The 15,929-nt window shown below is 51.5% G+C and overlaps 1 protein-coding gene across 1 annotated transcript in view; it reads right to left on the bottom strand.

Annotated features, from left to right (window-relative positions):
• Positions 1 to 2,013: 2,013 nt before the first annotated feature.
• The window catches only part of TRAIP (TRAF interacting protein), a 28,413-nt gene continuing 14,497 nt past the window's right edge, over positions 2,014 to 15,929 (bottom strand). Inside the window, exons 6-15 of the mRNA XM_033131553.1 lie at positions 15,098 to 15,192; positions 14,476 to 14,589; positions 13,632 to 13,719; positions 12,953 to 13,042; positions 12,423 to 12,511; positions 5,208 to 5,363; positions 3,344 to 3,392; positions 2,942 to 3,091; positions 2,795 to 2,845; positions 2,014 to 2,589 (exon numbers count right to left, since the gene is read on the bottom strand). Of these exons, the coding sequence (XP_032987444.1) occupies positions 2,470 to 2,589; positions 2,795 to 2,845; positions 2,942 to 3,091; positions 3,344 to 3,392; positions 5,208 to 5,363; positions 12,423 to 12,511; positions 12,953 to 13,042; positions 13,632 to 13,719; positions 14,476 to 14,589; positions 15,098 to 15,192 (1,002 nt within the window). The 3' untranslated portion in view covers positions 2,014 to 2,469. The remainder of the gene's footprint in view (positions 2,590 to 2,794; positions 2,846 to 2,941; positions 3,092 to 3,343; positions 3,393 to 5,207; positions 5,364 to 12,422; positions 12,512 to 12,952; positions 13,043 to 13,631; positions 13,720 to 14,475; positions 14,590 to 15,097; positions 15,193 to 15,929) is intronic.

Here is a 15,929-nt window from a genome sequence, read left to right as displayed (position 1 = left end):
CTTGACAATATTGTGTCTTCCTATCGATGTACCTGAAATATTTCTTCATTTATTTAGATCTCCTTTATTTCATCAGAGTTTTAATGGTTTCCTCACACAGACCTTGTACATATTTTCTTAGATTTATACATAAATAATCCTTCTTTTCTCCTCCTTCTTCTTGGTACTAATGTGATTGATTTAAATTTCAATTATTCATTGCTGACATCTAAGAAAGCAATTGACTTTTGTGACTCGAGTGCTAGTGAATCTTTCATTTCAGTTATTATACTTTTCAGTTCCAAAATTTGTCAGTGAGTTTCTGTCAAATTTTTTTTCCTGTGAATGAGCCATGCTCTCCGATTCATACACTTCTAATTTTTTGTTGAGAACTGGATATTCTGAGTATGTCATGGTAACTCTGGAAATTGAATACTCTCATACCTCAGGGATTGCTAAATTTTTCTTCTTGAGGGCTGAAGCTGTCTATTTGTGATTTTTTCAAACTGTTTTTGCAAAGTGTGTTCCTTGTGTATGGTCACTGGAGTTTCTGTTCCATCATCCCTGCAGTCAGCTAATGGCCTGGCAAACACTTTATGGCTAACAACAATAACAAAAAACCACTGGACACTACACTGGCTCTTTAAATCTGATCGATGCCGCCACCAGGCAAGCCACTGCAGCTGAGACGGCCCAAACCAACGCAAGTATCTCAGGGTACCATCAGATTCGCCAAAACACACAACCCCAAATTTTTGGAAGGTAAGGTCCCCACTGCCTGCCCTGGCACCAATCAGCTGCTTTCAGAATTGGAGTTGCTATCCCCACAACCACACTGTGAGGGGGCTGAGGAATGGGGGATGGTCGCTGGTTCAAACACAGGCCCTGCCTTCATCCAGTATTTCCCTGTTGCCTGATCAGGTTCCAGAGTTGAGAAATATTTGATTACAATTGCACTTTCGAGATCTATGTATTTAGGTCTACCGTAAGCTGTTCTGTTTTGTTTGTAACCATCACCACTCTCTATTTCCAAAACTCTAAAATCACCACAGACCGAAACCATGAAGCAATGACTCCCCTTTTCCCACTCAGTCAAGCCCTGGCAACCTCTATTTTACTTCTGTCTATGAATTTGCCCATTCAGATACCTCATTTAAGTGGAATTATACAATCTTTTGTCTGACTTATTTCACTTAGCTGTCCTAAGTCCTTAGCCTATAATGCTGCCCCATTAGGTCCCCACAACTGGGAAGCTGGTGCTTTTGCCCCATTTTAAAGAAGGTGAGGCACAGAGAGGTTAGGTAATTTGCCTAAGATCACTCAGCTGTTAAGGAGGGAGCTATTAGCCGGTCACTGCACCCCTAACTTGATACTGCATCTCCCCTCACTACAGCTCCTTGGCTCCAGGCAGCACCAGAGGGGTCCACCTCCCATAACCCAGAGCACCACGCCGTCCCTGTGAAGCCCGCACATTCCTCCAGACCTGCTGGAGAGCAGCTGGCCGCTGTCAGCCTGAAGCATTCACTTACCTTCTCGCTCACTACTGCTCGGCGCTGCGGAAACACGTGAACTCCCATTCAGTTGGGAGGGGGGAAGTTCAGGGGGCCTCACCCACGCTAGGGGTCAGGAAGAGAAGTCTTCTAAGTGCTGTTGACGCTAAGACCCGAAGGCTAGCAATTCGGCTGGCAGAGTGGAGAGGTATGGAAGGGGGTGTCACTGGTTATTTGTTGTGCTTGCTGTGAGTTCCCCATGTGACTAGACCTCAGTTTACCCATTTGCTTTCCTGCTTATGGCCTTTGGGCTGTGCCTAGGTTAGAGTCTGTGGACAAAGATGCAGTGATTTCATTCTTGCTAGAGTCTCCCTGTGCCCTATGAGAGGTGCCTAAGGGTGGAAGTGCTGCATCTGAGTCTAGGTGAAGGTCCTGCTTTAGAAAGTCATGCCAAATAGTTTTCCAAAGTGCAAATTTACATTCCCAGAGCCAGGAGGAAGAGATTCTATCTGTTTTATTTTTAACATAGAAATCCTGCCCCGACCCTCTCCCCACAAGTATCCCCCACCGCCCACCCCGCTTGGCCCAGGCCATGCAGAGGCAGGCAGAAGCTTGGGCAGGCTGAAGCTGCCTGAGAAGCCTCAAGCACTTTGGTCCATACAGTCAACAAAAGACCCTGGTCTGGAGGACAGGAAGCAGCCCCATCGCATCTAGTAAATGGCTATAAATAGGCGCTTGCAACAAGGAGCAAGCCTTGCAGGCAGGAACGAGGTGCTGGTCACAGCTCCCACAGGTGGGTCAGTATGGTGGAGGTGGGGCAGGGTGAGTGCAGGCAAAGCTCAGTCTCCAGGTCTCACCCTCAGCCCCATCTTCTTGTCTACCATGGCCCTCAAGGTTGGTCCTAGAAGAGGAGCCATGCCCCCAAGCTCCCTGCTGAGCTAGTCCTTGGTCTACAAGTTGGAGGCACGTATCTGGCCATTGATCAGGCTCACTGTTCTCACTACCACAGGAAGGTGTCCATCTTGGCCTGGGAGGGAGGGAGCATTTTCCTGGCCCCCACTCTCTGCTTAGCCTTGGCCTTGGGCTTAACAGGCAGTGGGCGGATCATAGTCGTGTCAGTCTGAAGGAGATGTCAAGGAAAAAGCCAAGAGGGGATTGGAACGCAGGGCAGGACAGACTGAGACCTTGGTATGGGCCGCCCTGCTATACTGAGCAAGGTCTGCCCACCTAAGGCTGCAGCCCCTGGCAGACTCGGGTCTGGGGGGCAGGGGAGGGACAGTGGGCTCCACAGCTCAGCTTAGGCCAGGGCCACAGAACAAGGATACAGGCTGGATGAATTTTGTCCGGCCTCCAAGACCATCGAAGCCTGTCCTTACCTAGAGTAGAAGGAAGAGGTGAGTGGGCCAGTCTAATAGGCTAACAGGCCCCGCCAAGAGAGTTGGCACTTGCCACTTGTGGAAAGCCATACTCACTGCATCTGTGCTGCGACAGGGCTCTGGTCTGGCCCTCTTGGGCTGTTTCTGGCCCAGGACAGCGTTACGGATGAAGACAGGGAAGGCGCCAGCCACCTCCTCATCTGGTTCCCCCACACAGTGCTGGCCGCCCAGCAAGAGCTGGGACTCCTACAGGGGAGACCCCAGAACCATACTTGATAACCTGGATGGCTGCAGTGGAGGGGGCGGGCAGTGGTGGTGGGACAGGATCAGGACCTCAGGTGCCACCAGGAGTCAGGAAGGACAATGAGTAGGGTTACAGGGTGGCTCCAAGGTGCCTCAGTCCTGGGCCAGGAGTGAAAGGGCTCTGACAAGACCCTGCCTTCTCCAAAGTCCAGCTTCACACTCAGTCCTGCCTGAGCTTTTTCTCCCAAGTCTTACCTTCTTGAGGCCTTTGGGTATCTTCTTGGGAACATCCTGAACCAGAGAGCTACAGGGGTGAGACAGGAAGGAAAGAGGCCGGTGAGCAAGAGACAGGGTGGTCAGGCTCAGCACATGCCTCTTGCAGAGACACTGAGTGGCATGGCTGCTGTCATGGCTGTTGCTAAGCAAGGCACCTCAGGGATCCCCACCCCAAGTGCAGGTCTGTGCACAGCCACAGCTGCCAGAGTGGCAGAGGTTGGGAAGGTTGGACCATGTCTCAGTATTGTCGCTTCCATTCAAGGCTAAGCTAATCCCAGTGCTCCCCAAACCCTCCAGCACCTCACCATGTCCCAGGCTCTACGTGGAGCAGGAGAGCCCAACTGATTCGCCACCCACTGGAGGAAAGCCCTGACACAGGCAGGGGCATTTAGTGAGCTCAGGCCTTGCCCAGTCTGTCCAGAGAGGGGCCGCCACCTCCACGAGAGTCTCAGTAAGTTAAGCAGCCCATAAAGTACTCTCAGAACCCAGGGCTGAGCCATCTTCCTCGATCACCTAGATAATCTGTGCAGACAGGGTCTGGAGCCTAATAGATCGTGGCCCCAGGTCCTGGCCTCCCATGACACCGTGTTTCCATCCAATGCCTAGGGACTCCAGCAGCTGGATACCCTCTCCTGGTATTTTCCCAGGTGGGTGGGAGGATGGTGACCTAAGGCTGAGGATGGTGACAGAGGCAGGCTCAGGGCCTGCAGACTCTGAACCCCTCGGCTCCTGCGCCATAGCCTGTGGTGAGGCCACATGAAGACCATGGGATTCTCCAGTTGCTGAGAGTCTGGGTATGGGGAGGCTAACCAAGTTGGAAACGTCCTGGGCTCCCTCACACCCCTCACAGGCCCCGGAGATGGTAGAAATGTCCCTAAAAAGCCAGGCAACCTGCAGGTTCCCGATACCCACTTTCAACCTTTATAGCTCAAGAAAAGGAAACCTGAGAAAGCCAGAGTGTGGAGAGGTACTGAGAAGGCCCCACACTGTAGCCCATACACCCTAGGTTTGTTTCTCAGTGCTGCCAGGCCTGGCCCCGTACAGCACAGGTACCTGTGCCCCTGAGGTTGGGGAAAGGTAGAGAGCCCAGCTGGCTTTCCTTTCTGCCCTCTCCTGGGGCCTCCTCCCCCTCTACTGCTCAACATCTCAATTTCTTTCTCCGTGTCCAAAGGCTTTAATTAGAGGAAACCTGCGCAGCCCTTGACCTTCCTTACCTGAGCAGCACATACCAACATGTACGTATGGGAGCATTTCCTGTCTCCATAATGAATCACACTAGGCTGCTTGGCCAAAGAGACAGCCTCCCCACTCCCAGGCCCACTGCAGTGCTAGTGCAGGTCCCACACACCCCACGGCAGCTGCACAGAGTTTCTCACGCCTGCCCCTGTGGGCTACCCCTTAGGTAGGGGATGGGGCTCCGGGCTCCATGGTTTGAGATGGTCCTGTGTCATGTATGAACCTGAGAGGCTCACAGTGGAAGAGGAAGTTCAGGGTCCTGGCTTAGGACTCTGGTGGGCCGGCATTCATGATATTGGGAGCACCCCCTGGCCCCAACACCATCAGCCCAGACTTGTCCCCACTGGGAACTCTGTTCTCTCCAACTCATATCCCGACATCTTTGCTTGAAGGGTGATGGTGAAGAGTAACAACAAACAAGAGAAGGGCTTTGCACAGAGTGAGTATTAAGGAGAGAAAAGAAGAGGTGGCTAGATCCAAAGCCATGGCCAAGCCCAGGTGACCCTCCTGCCCTGTTAGCAACTCAGAGCTATTAGGGCAGGGCCTGCAGAGATCTCTTAGCCACCCTCCCTCCAGGCTTTAGACAGGGCCAGGGGCTACCACTTACTGTGCCTTCTCTAGGCAGAGCTTCTTGACATGGCCATGGTGGACGCTGGAAGGCCGGGCTGGGGGGGTGTCCACATCAAAGGTGGCATTGAGGTCAATATCATCACTGAAGGCTGGCCGGCGGAGCTTCAGGTTCAGCATCTCCACAGGGGCCGGACTAGAGGCAGAGGCAGACTCATTATTCAGGACCACAGTGGCAGCCCCTCGAGTGGCAGGGATGGCTCGGTTCCACAGGTTTGGAGCCCACTCCTGGCTCAGGGCCACCCCGTAAGGAAGTCCTGATTCTCTACAGAAAACAAACCCTTGGCTTAGTCCCTCACCCAGGCATGGGACCAGTGAAAGTCTGGAAGACATGAAAGGAAGCAAGCAAAACCCACACAAAACCCAAACATACAAAAGCTGTTGCCTTTTGAGCAAGTAGACTCATTTCTCAGAATGCAGAACAAGGAGCTAGAAATGTGACCACAGATTGATGTAAAAGAATGTCCCCTTCAGGGCTACTTATCACAGCAAATGGCACAATATTAGAAATTGTCCAAATGACTCTCCTAGGGGGCTGGCACTTTCACAGCCTGAATGTGATAGACACTAGTGTTTCCAGAGAGTGAACTTAATAATATGAGAAAATGCTCACGTTAAATTTAAAAAACAATATGAAACTATGTGTAATAGGCAACAACAAAAAAAAGACAAATTAGACTTCACAAAAATTTAAAATTTTGTGCATCCAAAGATACTACCGACCGAGTAAAAAGGCAATCCACAGAATGGGAGAAAATATTTGCAAATCATACCTGTGATAAGGGACTAAAATCTACAGAGAACTAAAACTTAACAATGAGGAAACAAGCAACCCAATTCAAAACTGGGCAAAGGTCTTGAACAGACATTTCTCCCAAGAAGCTTTATAAATGGCCGGTGAGCACGTGAAGATGCTCAGTACCACCAATCGTCAGGGAAACACAAATCCAACGACCACGAACATGACGGCATGCCCGGTAGGACGGCTACTGTCAAAAAGCAGAAAATAACAAGTGTCGGCGAGGATGTGGACAAACTGGAACACATGTCCAGTTAGTGGGAATGTAAAACAGTACACCCACTGTGCAAAACAGGCAGTGCCTCAAAAAATTAAAGGTAGAATTACTATATGACCCAGCCATTCCACGTTTAGGTATAGAGCTAAAAGAATTGGAAGCAGGATCTCAAAGAAATATTTGTACACCCACGTTCATAGCGGCATTATTCACAATAGCCAAAAATGGAAGCAACCCAAGTGTCCATTCACCGAGGAATGGATAAGCAAAATGCAATATATACATACAGTGGATTATTCATCTTTTTAAAAAAGGAAATTCTGCAACATGCTATAACATGGATGGACCCTGAGGTCATTACACTGAGTGATTTAAGCCAGTCACAAAAAGACAAATACTGTATGATTCCACTCACATGAGGTATTTAGAGTGGTCAAAATCATAGAGAAAGAAAGTAGAATGCTGGTTGCCAGGGGCTGGAGGGGAGAGGGAAATTGGAGAGTTAAAGTTTAACAGGTACAGTTTCAGTATTTCAAGATGCAGATGGATGGTGGCGATGCTAGCACAACATTACGAATGTATTTAATCCCACTGAACTGTATACTGAAATGTTGATACATTTTATCTATGTTTTACCACAATAATGTTGGAAAACAACTATATGAATACTGTATACACATAATACGGTACATATACATTTGTCACCCGCCACGTACAGGAAAAGGACTGCAAGGAAATATACTGCATGTCAACAGTGACTACCTCTGCAGTAAGTCCATATTTTCCAAATTCTCAACAAAATGTTTTTACTTTTGTGATGACTGGTATTCTATTAGAATAGTGCAGCTGATAGGATTTTTCTAATCCATTCAGACCTGGTGGGGCTCCCCAGCTCCTGTGGTTAGAGAACTCTGGAGAGCAGCAGGGGCACTCCCCAAACACCCTTTCTCCTTTCCTTCCCTTAGGGACCTTCCAGAGCTGCCCAAAGTCCTACGCCCATTGCTCAGGGACAGAGGGATACACCATGGAGGTATAAGACGCTGGCCAGGAGCCCATTGGGGTGTGCGGATCAGACGCAAGAAAACTACCTGCAGTGATATGTGGGGTAAGCGATGTGGGAAGCTTGGACTATCTCTTCCTTTCCCTGGCCAGGCCCCGGGAAGCTCTCCCCCCTTCCTTGCGTGCACGTGGAAACAAAGGCTACATAAACCCACCTCAAAGTAACTCCATGTCAGTTGTTTTACTTTGCTTCCCTCTCTAGGAACCACCACATACATCGGCAGACAGGGCCACTCATGCTAATTTTTTTGTAGTGTCTTTTATTTTGCCACTATTTACCAACCCCAGCAAGTCCAGCTCCAGGTCAGAAGAGATGCCCTCAAGAGGCAGGCAGGGTCCAGCCATTTTGTGCTCCAGGCGTCTCATGGCAGAGCTTCCTGCTGCCATCCGCTCAGACCTTGCCCAGTGGTGCCCATGGCATGTGCCCAGCCTTGGCTCAAACAAAGCCAGTCTTTTTCACTTGCCACCTCTTGGCCATCCACAACACTAAACTCTAGAAGTGGGAGTTTCTCACAGTGCCCCCACACCCACATCTGGCTCATGCGAACACAGTTCTTGTTCCTTCAGACTGTTTCCAGTATATCCTTCTTTTATGAGCTTGAATTGTTTCCCTTCCTACCAATGGTCTTTCCTTCCTTCCCACCTTCCATCTGTCTGATGAGGAGGAAGAGTCTGAGGCCCAGTAGACTTTCCTCACTGGTTGAGGTACTGGCTTGAGGCCCTCCTGGGTGATACCATCATCTTTGGGACACTCACCCATGGCCAGTGTGCAGGGCTTCGTGCCAGAGGCCTCAGGAAGTGGAGCAAGACACTCAGAACCTGCCTTCCCAAAACAGGACAAAGGCCCTGGATAGACCCATCACGTGTGTGGCATGGCGGCAGCCAGTGTCTCCTCCATGAACTCATGGCACCTGAAGGGCCTGTCCTAAGCAAAGGCCTCCCCACCTCCCTTCAACCTGGAGGTCGGGGCCCTTGGGGTCCATGAGAGGTCTTCCAAACACATCCTCTGTAGTTGGGGGTGATAGTTACCTCCTAAGGCCTCCCTAAAATGACAGGAGTGAAGGATAATCCTATGGCAACAAATAGAATGGGCAACCACCATCAGTACCCACAGATTTCCCCAAAATTCTGGGAGAGAGCAATGCCAGGGGACAGCTGACCTACAATAGCCAGAACCCACAGAAGAAAGCTATGAATGCAAGGGAGGACCATGGGAAGATCTAGATTTGCAGGAGCATTCAACAGGCCTGAAAACTGGGGTACTGATGGAAAGTGGGAGCTTGGCTCCACCCCTTCCTACATCTGCACTAGCAGAACACCAGGCAGCCAGGCTGCTACCCTTGGCCAAGAAATGGAAGGGCCTTTCCCAAAGATATGAAGCAAACCATGTAGGGTGACTTAGGGCAGGCAGTACTGGACCCTACAATAAAGCCCTCTGCATCCCAGGTTCAGGGAAGACTCAGCATGATGCCAGCTCACTGCAACCCCCGCCCCCCCGCCACCCCCCCACACACACACTCTGCCCACATAGGCTGGGTTCCCAGGCAGCGTTTCTGGTACTCCTCCTCAGAGGGTCAGAAGCAGCCAAGAACCCCCAGGCATGGGAAAGAAGTCCAAGAGAAAGGCCATGACTTATAAACACTGACCCCAAGAGAAAAAAAATGCTAGACCATAAACCAAGGCATAGCATATTTGGCAAAGGATGCACTCAGAGAGCATGAAAGAATGTTGCAAATTTAAAATGTGACGCTAATTCAGCCTTAAAAGGGAAGGAAGTCCTGACACATGCTACAACATGGATGACAATATGCTAAGTGAAATAAATCAGTCACAAAAGTACAAATATTAATTGGTTCCACTTATATGAGGTTGCTAGATTAGTCAAATTGATAGAGATAAAAAGTAGAGGACTGGCATCCCCGGTGAAGGGCTCAGCACGTGGTAGAGACAGTGGCTGGTGATGGCCACAGAGGGGGCCAACTGAGGCTTAGCCCACCACGGCTGATGGAAGGTGGTGGCCAAAGAGCAGCGCCCCTTGTCGAGCGTGTGCTGGGTGCCCCGCACCTGTGTGTCCCGCCAGCACCACCACTGTTGCTGCTCTTCAAGCACATCTCAAGTTGGACTGGCTACATTTTCAGAGCCTGACAGCCACGCGTTGCCAGTAGATACTGCATTGGATTGTGCAATGCGAGATGGGGAGGCCGAAAAGACATCAAGTGGTAAAAAGTGAACCCTATCTAGGACACCACCTGACATTTAATTGTCCTCTCTCTCTTTTCAATTGAGATATAATTGACCTAGAACATTGTATTAGTTCCAGGTACTACATAATGATTTGATATATGTATGTATTACGAAATGATCACCACAGTACGTTTAGTTAACATCTATCACCATACATAGTTACAGTTTTTTTCCTTGTGCTAAGAACATTTAAGATAAAAAAAATAAAGTAGAATGGGGGTTGCCAGGGGTAGGAGTGGGGGGCAGTGAGAGTTAGTGTTTAATGGGTAGAGTTTCAGTTGGGGAAGATAAGTTCTCTAGCTGGATGGTTGTGACGGCTGCACAACAATATGAATGTACTAATGGCATAGAACCACATGCTTAAAAACGGTTAGAAGGTGGCATTTTATGGCATATATATTTTACCACAATAAAAAATAGATTGATGAAGTTAAAAATTATGAAAATTAAGAAATTCGAATGAAAATGTAAGAAACTCTCCCAGAACGCAGAGCACAAAGACAACACCACAAAGGCCCAACCCCAGAGGTGAGACACGGGACGTGTAGATGCTCCAGAAAGGGAAGCCAGAGAAACTGGAGTGAGCCGATTCTCGAAAGAACAGCACGAGAAAGTCCCCAGAGCTGGAGACTTGCGTGTCCACAAGGACATGCCCAGGGCCACAAGGGTGAGTGGGAAAGACACATGACGGGAAGTCACAGAAGCCCAAGGGCAGAGAAAGCAGCCTAAGACTCTCGCGAGAGGAAAAATACGTTCACCTGTGATACAAAAAGGTCAAGAAGCAGGTGGGCATCAATTTCTCAGCAGCCATATTAGATGTTAGACAATTGGAAAGCAGGGTCTTCGGGGTCTGAGGGAGACTAACTTCCTGAACTTCAGCAAAGCAAGCAAGTAAATCAAGAGCGAGCGAGATGAGATACAAGAAACAGTGGGTCCCACCAGGAGAGCTGGGGAAGTCCCAGGACGACTGCCTTGCCAGCTCACCTGTCCCCTGCCACCTAGGATGCTTCCTACAGTGCTTTCTGACCGCTTGGAAAACTGGAAGTGCCCTGAATATCCACTGAGAGGGGGATGCCTGGGTGAACGTGGCTGTGTGCTCCACACATACTGGTGGCAGGAGGGATCGCATGGATTTCTGTGGACTAATCTGAAAAGGCCTTCAAAGGGTCATATTTTCAAAGTTATAGATGGCACCAAATTATCAAGAAACATCTAAAATGAAACAAATGACCCTCAAACTGCTGCGTCTGTCTCCTGGGATCTTCTTCTATAATGAAGCAGAGATCTAAGAGGGTACTCATCAAGCTGGTGACCTGGTACCCTCTGGGCTAGAGTGCAGGTTCAGGAACCACCAGTGGGTGATGGGATGAAAATCAGATGTCCACACAGTCCTACCACAGCAATCTTCCTCGAGTATCCCCAAGAGCCTCCATTACCCTGAGGCTAAAATCCACGCTCCAAGGCTGGCCTGTGAAGCCCTGGAGAGATGTGGCCCACCTGCTACCTGCCCCTCTCCCCCAAGCACACCCAGCTTAGTCAGGCCTCAGGGCCTTTGCACTAGCCGTTCTCTGTGTGGACTGCTCTTCCTTTAGACCTGAATGTTGGTTGAAGGAATGTGCCTATACACTGTGATATGTCAGGAAAGCTTAAGACTTTTTCCAGAAGTGTGGGCACAGCAACCTGTCAGCTGTCATGGGGAAAAGGTGGAGGCAGGGTCTTTAAGGGGACCTGTAGTTTTGAGAGTTTTGTTATCAGAGCAAAAGAAGACGGGCAAAACTGCTACCAAGGATTTAACGACTATTTTTGAGAGATCAAGGCCCTAGGAGAGGACCTTGAATTTCGAACAGACTGTGCCTAGTTAAAAAGGAGGGCCAATACTAAAAGTGACAAACCCGCCACCCAACTTTTATGCCCAGAAAAATACTGGAGAAAAAAGGGAATGAAGTTGTCCTGCATGCAGCTTGGTGGGAAGCTCAGCCTCGCTTTGTACAGATGTAGGCTTGTCAGATGTGGTCTCCTGCTGGCTTGACAGATCAGGGAGACCAGAGCAGCCCTCCCTATACCAAGGTGGGCTGCAGGCCCTGGCACGAGACTTACTTAGAGTGAAGTGGGCTCATCCCCACCTGGGAACTACAGACCAAATTCCATGATGTGGTTCAGAGCTTGGGCGCCTAACCCTCCAACTTGTCTCTCCCACTGGAACACGAGGTCCAAGAGGACAGGGAGAGCCTGACACTCAGTGAGGACCTGTTATAGGAGTCCGGACCTCACAGCAGCTTGGAGTGGTAAAGAAAGTAAGCAAAAACTGGTATGCAAAGACCCTGGGCACCTAGGGTAACTGGTGTGCTTGTGCTTCCCTCACTGTGGATACCAGACACAGAGGACAGTGCGTGGAAACACCCCGAGGCCCCTGGAATGGGAAGTAGAGGGAGCAGCATGGAGCTTGCACCTAGCAGGGTCACTGGGTTGCTGAGTTTCCTGTCTGGGCCCTCAGTGGGGCAGCTCTGCCTCTTGGCTCCCTCTGCTGGCAACTTTCATGCACACATTCCAGAGATCAGAGGGGAATTCTCTGGGCGGTTTTGTTTGTTTCAGCACACAGGGTGGCTGCATTTGCTGAGCCATTCCATAAACAGGCTGCCCGGTGACAGTTGGTGCTGCTGCCCTGTCGCTAACCATCCCTCGGTCCTCTCTGGCCTACCGTGGCCTCTCCTTGTCAGAGCCCAGAACTGGCCTGAAAGCTGCTTTCCCCCTAAATCTGGGCTGTCTCCCAGGGCAGGAGACCCACAGCCCTCACGGCCACATGGACCACCCACCCCACCAAAACCAGGAGTGAAGACCCTTACCAGGGAGCTTACCACCCCCGAGGACCAACAAACCTCTCTAAAACCAGGCGGTTGACAGTCTCACTCTCCACTGGAGGCAGGTTCAGGGTTTCCTGCAGCATCGTTAGTTTTTTCTTCAGGCTCTTAGGGAAGAAGAGACGGGTGTGAACAAAAGGCTGAAGCATCAAGAGAAACTGCCAAAATGTGAGCAACGTGCACAAAGGGCAAGCCCCCTGAGGCCAGAGCAAGGCCTGAGACCCCACCATCAGGCTCAGGAGGCTAGGGCCACTCGGCCACAAAACCCCTCCCTGGCAAAGCCCCTCCTCTGGTGACCTTGGAGAAGTAGCTACGGGACAGGCTCGGGGGGAGGATTCGTGGTGCTGTCTGCCCTCGGCTGAGGAGGCCCAGGTTCCAGCCCAGGGCCAAGGTGCACATCCTGAGCCAGCCTGACCCCGATAGATGTCGGGAGCCCAGAACCACCACCACTGACTGGTGCACAGCTTGCTAGGCAGCACGAGCCCAGCTCTGCTATTGGAGTGCATCCAAACCCCCCTCATTCCCATCTGCCCAGGGATGACCCTCACCGCAATTTCCTGGTCGGCACTCTGTAAGTCCTTCTGGGCTGACCGCAGCTCTAACTTGGCCTGCTCCAGTTCTGAGTGGACTGTCTGCAACTACAAGAAAGTATAGGGAGTAAAGGAGGAGCCAAGGGGTAAGCATGTGCCCTGCCCCCGCTTGCTGCTACCCAGTGCATGTGCATGGTGGCCCAAGGTCCAGGAGAGTGTGGGGAGCCTCGCTCTACGGGGCTGGGCTTGCCTCCAGCAATGTGGAGCTGCCCAGGAGCGAGCGCTGCGTCCTACATCCTGCAGCCCATGGAGGCACCAGGCCCAGAAAGAAAGGCAGTCGTGCTGACTGAATCAGGTTCCAAGAGCCTTCCTGCTCTGGGCCTGGTACAAAAACAGACCTGAAGCTGTCACATGTGGGAGCCATGCCCCCAGCCAGCTGAGAGGTGTCCAGGAGCCGGGAAGGGCAGAGGGGGGCCTCAGTGTGCAGGTGTGGGATGAGGACCTGTGTGACCTGCCTCCCTAAGTGGACAAGCCAACAGCCAGAGCCAATGCCTAGTAACTCATCTCTGGGAGTCGGCCAGCAGCCCCATGGAATCAGCTGCACCATCAGGCCCCATGGCCTTGCTCAGGAGACGTGAATGAGCGTGAACAAAGGACAGCCACATTTCCCGTCGCCCTCTGTTCCCCATTAAGTTACCTTGCTTCTGGAAGAAAACAAGTCCTTCTTCAGCTTCTCAGCGAGCTCCCCTGAGGCCTTCCGTGCCCCTTTCAGATTCTCATACTCTCTACAGAGGGGCCATGGAAAGAGATGTCAGAATGGGACACTCTGTGGTCACACTGAGCCATGACACCAACAAAGCCCAGCCCAAACCCCTCGAAGGTTCTCATTCCTACTCTGACCCTGAACCCAACAGGATTGCATTGTGGAGAGTCCCGCACCCAATGTAAGGAGAGCTGGTGACTCTGTTCCCTGCCTGTCCTGCAGGCACTGGTGATTTGAGAGGGTGTGCGAGAAGCCCCAGCCTCACGAGGGCCTCACTTAGGAGGACCCCTCCACCACCTGGCCCCCACCGGAGACATCTGGGATCCTCCATGCCTGTCAGCCAAGTGGTCCTTTCCCCAACCTCATACCCACAGTAATGGAGAATCTGAGCAAAGTTTCTGATGCAAGCCAGGTAGGGTCGGTAATAGCACGGATGGGAAACAGGCTCCAGAGATCGTGGTGGGGCTTACGGCTCACAGAGCTGTGCCAACCTCTTTTGAATTGATGCTTTTAATTCACACTCGGTTCTCTCAGGAACCCAGTGGGGCACGTTACTACTATCTCCATTCAGGAAGTTGAGGTCAGAGAGGCTAAGAAACTGGCGCCTGCTGCACAGTGAGAGGTGAGGTCAGGGTTCAAACTGAGGCAGCATGGCTCTAGAGCCTGCCCCTTAACTTCATTTGTTCTGCCTTGCAGGAGAGGGGCAGTGGATGGAGAGGCATGGCTGGGGTGCCATGGCTTAGCTCGTGGGCTTGGACAAAGGGGCCAGAGTACATACTTCTTGAGGGACACGCAGTACACAGCCAGCTGCTCCACCGCTGACTGTCCCATACCCATCTCTCGGATCATGTCCTCCACCTCGGGCCGCTGGCTCTGGAGTAGGAGATCAAGCCTGAAAAACACCCAGCCCACGGCATTTAAAATCTGGAGGCTGATGGGTAGGTACCCAGTGCAGCTCTGCTTCCCTTTGCTGCTGTTGCTATGGTGACAGCCTGGGCTGCTAGGATGCTTTTGCAGGCAGATCTGCCCAAAGAAAGGCTCCACAGCAGAGCTGAGCACAGCTGCAGGGATGCTGCTGGGGAAGAAGGGGTGCTGACAGAGGTCCTCAAGGTCAGGGATCCCCGGAGGTGCTTGGAGCAAAAGACCTGCCAGGTCATCTTCCCACAGGAAACAGGGACAGAGAAGAGTATGGCAAGAGCATCCAAGGAAAGAAGAGGAGCCCATAGAGGCTGAGCAAGGAGACCTCTACACCACCTGGCCCAGCTGGCCTGAGCCACGCCCCATGGCCTGTGGAGATCTGAGCCACAGAGGTGACCCAATCCCTGCTGCAGTCCTGAGAGCTATGCCACCTGGGGGCCGTGGCAGCAGGGGCACACAACAGGCTCCAGCTCTAAGCTTACCGCTCCATGGTCTGCATCTTGCTCCTAAGTCGGCGGGCCTCCTCCCGTGCTTGTTTGGTCTCGTCCTGCTGCTGCTCCAAGAACTTCATTTGCTTCTGAAGAGCAAACACACCCACTCACACCTGTTGCTTAGAGGATCCTAGGGGCCATGACTAAAGTCATTGGGAAAATTCTACCCTAAAACATTTCGCTTTTGAAAATGCTGATAACCATGTGTTCCCAACCCCCAGGAGGTAAGGCTCCTGGGCCCCACTCTAGCTTGTTTTTTCTGCTAAGAGGCCCTAGGCTATAGCTTCCTCACCTTCTGAGATATGGCTCAGTCCACTGCCAGCATCCACAGGCCCCCTGAGCGCTGCCAAGGTCCTGTGGCCTGGGCCTCACGGTGCACATTGTGCAGGAAGCTGAAGAAGCCCAAAGCACAAGTCCAGGCCTCACTATCTGGCATCTAGACCCATGGACGGTTGCCAGGAAAGCAGAGCTGAGTCACAGGCAGCTGGCCAGGCTGCCCTCAGCACAAGACCACTCCATCTGTGACCTCCGAATGCCATCCGAGACTCCTGCTCTGTAGCCAGGTGCTGGTTTGCTCCTTCCCTTCCACTGGCCAGGCCACGTGATCCAGACCAGCCACCAAGCAAGAAGAGACAACGGACACCCTGGGGCCCTGTCCGTTCACAAGGATGGCTCTTTTTCCCTTTCAAATGGCATCCAGCAAGGACTGCTCCTTCCTACAAGGCCAGAATATCAATTGTGGGCTTAGATCAATCGCCTCATGCCCCTGGGAGAGCAAGAAGCTCACCAACCCAGGCTGATACAAAATTCATCTGGGTCTCGA

Source organism: Rhinolophus ferrumequinum, chromosome 17 (assembly GCF_004115265.2).
Source record: "Rhinolophus ferrumequinum isolate MPI-CBG mRhiFer1 chromosome 17, mRhiFer1_v1.p, whole genome shotgun sequence".
Taxonomy (NCBI): domain Eukaryota; kingdom Metazoa; phylum Chordata; class Mammalia; order Chiroptera; family Rhinolophidae; genus Rhinolophus; species Rhinolophus ferrumequinum.
This window is presented reverse-complemented; position numbering and strand designations above follow the sequence as displayed.